At 46.4% G+C, this 7,500-nt stretch overlaps 1 protein-coding gene and 2 non-coding genes across 3 annotated transcripts in view; 2 read left to right on the plus strand and 1 right to left on the minus strand.

The window, feature by feature from the left end:
• Positions 1-169, minus strand: part of ccmB (cytochrome c maturation protein CcmB) — a 621-nt gene extending 452 nt beyond the window's left edge. Inside the window, exon 1 of the mRNA in view lies at positions 1-169. This exon is cut by the window's left edge and continues 452 nt beyond it. Within this exon, the coding sequence (YP_009430461.1) occupies positions 1-169 (169 nt within the window).
• Positions 170-2,715: 2,546 nt separating this feature from the next.
• On the plus strand, positions 2,716-2,788 carry trnK-TTT. The gene has a single exon. It is a non-coding gene; the product is annotated as a tRNA-Lys (tRNA).
• A 3,261-nt stretch (positions 2,789-6,049) lies between these two features.
• trnH lies at positions 6,050-6,123 on the plus strand. The gene has a single exon. It is a non-coding gene; the product is annotated as a tRNA-His (tRNA).
• The last annotated feature ends 1,377 nt before the right edge of the window (positions 6,124-7,500 follow it).

Genomic DNA, 7,500 nt, shown 5'->3' on the forward strand with positions numbered 1-7,500 from the left:
ACAACGGAGGGATCCGAATCGGACCTAAATGGGAATGACATGAAAAGTCTTTTTCAAAACCTAGCATTAAGGGCGTTACGACGATATACGAGAGGAATAGAGAAAAACTCGTGATTGGTGTGGAGGGGAAGATCTGTTTATGATATAGTTCAAGAAAGAGTCGTCTCATTTCCTTACTTCTTTATAATTCATTCACTTCAAGACTGGTTCTGAACGCCGCGTAAGATCATCTTCAACCAACCTCCACCGTACTTTCGGTGCGACCACTAAAGAATTGCTTATACACTAAAGAGCTGCTTATATACGTTTACTAAAAGACTGACTTTCATTCATTATCATTAGTCCAGCGTGAAACTAAGAAAGAGAGATGTGCCTAAGGCGGCATGTAAGCAAACTGTGCACGCTAAGAGAAGAGGAGAGATGTTCGCAATTACTACCACAAGAAAGCCGCCCCCTATCTTCTAAAGGGGCCCGTCACTTCGTTCGTACCTTCTTGGCTTAGGCTTCCAACTGAACAACATGGCCTTGCCGCCCCGCCACTAGCAGAAGCTAAGCGCTTGAAAAGCGCGCTAAGAAAGGTTGCTTCTGTCGCCCTTTCTGTGCAACAGTCCACCAGTAGCGGAAGAGAGGGTTACCGTACATACAAGAGTCTTCCAGTTCTTACGGAAGCTCTTTCTTACCAGTCAATCAAGTAGTACAAGAACTGTATCTTATCTTATAGCCCGGCGCGGCGGGTCGCCTTTTAAATTAATTAAGTAGATAGAAGAAAGTATTAAATAGATAAGGAGTAGATGAGTGAGTGAGTCCTCACTGACCTGAGCGATTTCGATCACCTAGCAGGCCTTTTATTTGGTAGGTAACATCGCCAAAGCGTATCATCAGATTTGACTACGAAGGAAGGAACTCGAAGTGAAAGGGCACCGTCTTGTGCAAGGCAACGATAGTTGGCCCTCTATCATCTTCTATCTGGTAGACTTGGTAAAAGGGCCCCGACTTATTTCCAGAATTTGAGTTCGACCGCGGCTTCCCCCTTTTTTTGGGGGGGATCAAGTTCCTTGCCAACTGCCACCTATCGACCCCGATCTCTTTTCATTTGTTTTGGATATTACCAAACCTAGCCTAGCCTTCGTAAATCACACTAAAGCGGACACCCAACTATGGAAAAGCCTCCTTAAGGGTGGGTTAGGTTAGTCAATCCGGCCCGAGACGCGTTCGTTGACAAAACCGCCGTAGGAATTCCTACTTTTCAATAGAGCGGAGGCGAACTGATCAACGAGAAAGAGGCCCTACTCACTACAAACGAATACACCACAAGATTGAACTGCACTCATGCCTCTCCCGCATCAAGTTGACCGCCCCCCCTACGTAGTGATTCTATCAATCATGTACGTAGGTAGGACCCTCCATTCTGATTGGTATATCATGAAAAAAGAAAGCCATTTGCACCAGGCGCACTGCGCTTTCCCTTGCCCAGATGTTCGCCTTTCTAAGTCAAGTAATGGTGACCCACCGAAGACTGGAGCTTCGTAACATGTTGACGAAGGCCCCCGAACTGAGGGTTCGGTCAGTAGAAGGGACGACTTTGTCTCCCCGGAAGAAGAATAGCCCCGCTCTCTAGCCGACTGATCCCGTTGACCCTATAACTGGGAGGGAACGTGTCACATTAGAGGTGAACGATCAGAGGTGTCCTCTAATCACCACGACGAGGCGGGTCCCTCTTTTAGTAGACTCAGCTATGAATATTCATTCAGAAATGAATGCCGGGCTCTTTCTTTCACTGCTAACCCCATTTTCAACATGCTGAAACTTTCTGTTTCGTCGAGCCCCGAGCTTGTGGTCCTCCTTTGAGTGTGGGTTCAATTGAATGAATCTGTCAAGTCAAGGAAACCGTACGTAGCAGCAAGGATGGTGCATCGCCTATTTATCGTTCTCGCTCGGGAGCCAAAACGAACACGCCTGCTACCTACTGTACTGGACCTTCGACCAGGCATTCTACCTTTGTCGAATCGGAACCAACACCACTGCATTGCGCTCGAACAGTTGAGCGGCCGCCGGCCAGCAACTTCCGTGCACAGATATAGATTCATTCCTCGTACCTGGTCCAGCCTCACAACCCTTCGCGGGTTGGTAAGAAGTCAGTCTTGTTTGGTAAGACGGAATTGGACAAAGAAAAGAGAGTGCTCGACCGGAACAACGGCCAACAAAGACCGTAATTACATAGATAACTGCTCCTCCCCCTCTCCTTAAGGCTTTAAGGCGAACCGTATGGCGGCTGGAAAGAAAGACGCCCTCACCTTCTCTGGTGTCAGTGAGAGCAATTTGAGTATCCCCCGTTGACCTTCTTTTGTAGATAGAATCTTCAATGAGTGGAAACAAGCAACCTTACTAAGAAAGGTGCTTGTTGAGTAAGGCCGGCTTTCGAGCCCAAGCCCCTTGTATAGGTTGGGCGCTTGAGCGCATCTTTCTCATATCGATCAAGGCTTTCCTTGAGTTAGAAATAAGGGGCAAGAAGCAAGGGCGTAGCAGCTGCGCGAAAGCCGTTGCGCCTTAGCGCATCCCTTTTCTTGCAGGAGTGCTAACGCGCGACCTTACGTTTTCTTCCGCTTGCTCTGCAGTACGAGCCTCATACAGAGCCGCGCTCCTTTAATATGATGAGAAGAAGGGGGGCCGGCCTCTTTTCCGTACCAATCCTTATTTACTACTACATCTTTTTTTGGGTGTATAGCTCAGTTGGTAGAGCATTGGGCTTTTAACCTAATGGTCGCAGGTTCAAGTCCTGCTATACCCAAACCTACCTTACACTCTACTATGAATAAGGATGCATAGTAGCCTTCAAAGATGACTCTTTGGCCTTTCGACTCGCTTCGGCGACTTCGCCCTTTAAGTGACAAGGGGGTGAGCCGCTCCAAGCGGAAAGCGATAGTGAATCCCGAACTTGCCCACGCTCATCCAAACCGGCCTCAAAAAGCGATCGGAAAGCGAAGCCCTTCCTTCCAATCCAAGCCGGCGAAGCCGCCCCTATATCTAACCACCGCTCACCCCGATCACATATTGGCACGTTCATGATGCATCATAATCAAAAGGCCGTAAAGTAAAGAAGACCTATGCATCAGTGTACTGTCATGATCACTAGCTCGATTTTATTGACGGCTTGAAGGCGAAGCCGCCTATTTCTTAGGGCAAAGGGCGCTCCATCCTCCTAACTCCTTCCACTTCTCCCAGGGACAGGAACTACGGCTTGACCTTCGGGGAAGAAGTCCGTGGGACCCCTCCTTCGAGGGCGCCTAGATAGTGAAAGGTTATCCCTTTGCAAGGCTGGAAGCTAAGCAAAGTCACGAAGCTGGCTGACTACGCTCGAGCAGAGCCCAGACCCGGAGGTGGTGGCTGAACTCGCCGCAGAGTTCAGGAGCGGAAAGCCACTTGACTGTAAGGAAAGGAGCGAGCAAGACTATCTTGGTGAATGCAATAAGAACCGGCTGCTCGCCGCAGCAGAGTGCTTTGCCCATGCTGCTATCCGCCGCCGAAGCGCTCAAGGGATTCGTGCTTGAATGTCGAGATCAGGGGACTCTATCCAATCCATGCGGCAAATCTGTTTGTGGTGGAAAAAAGTCAACAATAAAGAAAAAAGAAATAAATAGAATATAGAAAATCATTGAATTTGTTTGCTCCGATACAAGAGATCGGCCCCGAAGCAAGATATGGTGGGTGCCAGCAACTTTCACTTGTTAGGAGTAGGGGCTGAAAAGAGCTCTTTGTATAGGTTGGGTTTTCTGGGCTTTGATGCTTACCTTCTTATTATTAAAAGGGGAGGGTTTAATAAAGGAGCTGAAAGCCACTTGACTGTAAGGAAAGGAGCCACCATTCTCTTTCTTTCTTCTTCCGATCAGGACAAGTGGGTTGGTTCGTTTCGTCCTCCTATCTACGCAATTCTCTGTCTTCGTTCGGTTCGGCAGAAGAAAGCCGAGAAAACAAACAAATAGGAAGAGCACTATGCAAGCTTATAATTAAGCAAATATATAAAAGCTATCACCACCTCAAGCAGTAAAACAAAGTCGTTATGGCTATGTTACTAACATAGACAACCATGAATGGTATTCATTGACAGGAGTGACCGCTTTCTAGTCGTAGTTGGTACCGCCCCTGTTCACTTCAGCATGCAAGGAACACCTTCGGGAAGAATCAAAGTTTTTCTCCTCTGCAAAGCTATCAATGCTTTATTCAAGATCTTTAGCAGTCGATCGTTCATTCTCCCTCCCCAGTGGCTTTCGAAAGCTCGACATGAAAGAATAAAGAAAATAGGAAAAAAGAGTACGGGGATATTTAGCTATTTAGCTATTTAGCCTTAGAGAAAGGTGACTTGGTAAGACCAGAATCTGGAACAGAGATTGGATGAAGAATTGCTTTTTCTTTAGCGGGAATGGCGCCACCTTTTTATTTAGCAACTGCCGCCCCGCTTAATAGGAATAGGATGCACTTACCGACCGGTGAAAGGAAAGAGCTGGGTCAGCCATCGACAAAGGAATACCGAACTCTACCCGTGTGAGGCCTCGTAGCCAGGGAGAACCATAGAATCGGAGGGTTATATTAGAACATCGGTGGAAAGGTCGAGAGGGCACCTAAAAATAGCTTTAGAAGCCAGATTAGGAAAGTCTTTCCCGAGTTCGAGCAAATGCAATGCGACATCCAGGCAAAAAAGGGCTGGGGTCCGATCTGCGCATACATCACTAAAGAAGATAAGAATCCACATATATGGGGGAACACGTCAAAGGCCCATGTTATGGAAGTAGCAGAGGCTTATGAGGGAAAGAAAAAAACAGGGGGTGCTCCTCTCCTTACAGTCAAGTGGCTTTCCGCTCCTCTACAACTACCTTTCGCCCAACATGATCACGAACGAAGACAGAGAATTGCGTAGATAGGAGGACGAAACGAACCAACCCACTTGTCCTGATCGGAAGAAGAAAGAAAGAGAATGGTGGCTCCTTTCCTTACAGTCAAGTGGCTTTCAGCTCCTTTTGCCCAGGGGACATCGTCGGAGAACAATGTCGGGGACAGGGTGAGAGCCTCCCGTTGGTTACGCCCTTTAAGTGTCGGTTCTTCCATATTTAGATATGGAGATAGATCCATATAGAGATCTATATCTTTCTATCGATAAATAGATCTATTGAGAAATGGATATTGATCTGGTTTCAAGATCTATGAACAAGAGAGATCCCTAAATATCCATTTGAGAAAATAGATGAATAGATAGGGCGAAGCCAGCTGAAGGAAGGTCGCGTTAGCGCCCCCTATTTCACTAAAGCAAGAAGGGAGAAAGTTGACTTTGAGAAAGAAGGGCTTCTATTTAGATTAGTTTCTTAGTAAAAGATAAGGCAAGAAGCAAGGGCGTAGCAGCTGCGCGAAAGCCGTTGCGCCTTAGCGCACCCCTTTTCTTGCTCGTTAGCGCCCCCCTACCCCTATTATTTAGATTATAGTCATAAAGGAACTAAAGGAAATTTGACAACCTTACTAATAGAAAGGGGATGCGCTCAAGCATGCGAAGAAAGCTCGAAGAGCTTCTCTTATATTATAGAAAGGTTTGTAGAAAGGGGATTCTTCAAATATCCCATGTTGTAGGGGCTTCAAAGAAAGCTTGTAGTTTAGGGGTGCGCAGGTTTGGAACCCTATACAAGGGGCTAGCGCGCAATGGCTTTCTCTGATAGAGGCCCGCTTCTTCAAGTTCAAGTTCCGCTTGCTGCTTTTCATTTTGATAGGAGTAGGTGCTTGCAGCTCGCTCGCTGTCTACTAAATGAGCCTTCACTGCCCGCCCGGCCCCTATCTTTAATCTTAAGTAAAGTGAAGTCAAATCAATGAAGTGAACAGCCCAACCTCTTTGTTTGAAGCTTTGCCAGGAAGCTTCTACTTGTTGAAGCTTTGTTTCCCCTAATTCCGAAACACAACAATAGACTTGCCACTATAGTCTAGGAAAAAGCTTCTCTTTGATAAGCGGTTATAGGGGAGTTCAGAAAGGATCTGATCGTAGATAGAGACTTCAACCTGTGCGGGGGTAGGGGCGGATGTAGCCAAGTGGATCAAGGCAGTGGATTGTGAATCCACCACGCGCGGGTTCAATCCCCGTCGTTCGCCCATCAATAAATGGACCGTTTGTTTCGGAGACACAAGACAACCCTAGAAAGCATTTTTTCTGCAAGTCATCTCGAGGCTTTCAAACGCATCCAAGCAATTGGTATCCGATTGAAAGATAGAAAGCATAGATTCGCGTCGCCTACTTGCTGAAAGCAAAAATGGAATGGCCGATCATGAATTCTATGACGTTTTTAAGACCTCACTAATCAGCCAACCACTTTTTAGTTCATAATGAATGAACCCCCGGATGAAGAAAAAATATCCCCTCCCTTTTACTAAACCATGGGGAGCCCCGAGTAGTTTACCGGACAAATTGAGTTGTCGTGACGATACCTTTCAACATCGGAAATTCTCTTCATCACGAGACTGATCGGATCTGCCGTAGACACCCGAGAGATCTTCACAAGGCAGGCTAAAATAAAAGACTAAGAGGCGCTGCAAGCGAGCAAAGAGTTATGCTTTCATTTCTTTGTTGAGATTGAAATCAAGTGAAAAGGTTAGGTATAATGCACGCAGGCTAAGTCAAGAAAAGGACTTCCTTACCTTTCATTCATAGTAGTCTTAATGACTAGTAGTTTGAAGCCTTAAGAAAGCGGTTTTTTTTCGGCACTCGCTTCCTTCGTCTTAAGTAAAGTTCAGTTTACTTTTTCGATTCGGAACTCTTAGTCGAGCTGATGGCGAGATCGATTTTTTGTTCGAGGTTCAAGAGGAAGGAGAGGAACCACCGCCCAATGGTGCTTTTACGAAAGTATGGTCACCGGTGGCTAATACCTTCTCGAGACTATCGAACCTGAAATCCACTTTCCATCGCTCTTTTTAGGTTGGCATAATATAGAAAGAGAGTGCCAAGAAAGAACACATACCTATCACTTTTGGAAGGTTTGGAACCCTTACTCAACATAGGGTCCAAAAACCCGACATACCCTTTTTTTAGAGCGTATAAGGGGAAAAGAGCTCTTGCATCGTTAGCCGCTTTTCAGCATTTCCTGCCTGAGTTGTTGACCATCACCTGACCTCACACGGGAGGCCCCGCGCCGAGTGATTCTCCCCCAAAAAAGTCTACATGTGATGTTCCGAAAACAGAAACATGTGATTTAGTAAATTAGAACCCATTGTGGGGTGCAACCAGGGAACAACTATCAACTAGTTTGAAAAGTTCTTCCATTTAGTAATGGAAGTCATCCGTTGTCACTTTCTAAGGGTATGGTAGAGAGGCTTGAGAAGGTGGACAATCCTTCAGTGAAGACCTAACGAGAGGCTGAATTCAAACACACCCAAAATCCACAAGAATCGTACGAACATCTATGGAGCGTAGCAAGGAACCTTGGCTTCAGCTCTCGTCACCTCACTCAATCCTACAGCGGAAACTCGAGTCGA

The sequence above is a fragment of the mitochondrial genome of Solanum lycopersicum, assembly GCF_036512215.1.
Source record: "Solanum lycopersicum bio-material TGRC:LA1421 mitochondrion, complete genome".
NCBI lineage: Eukaryota > Viridiplantae > Streptophyta > Magnoliopsida > Solanales > Solanaceae > Solanum > Solanum lycopersicum.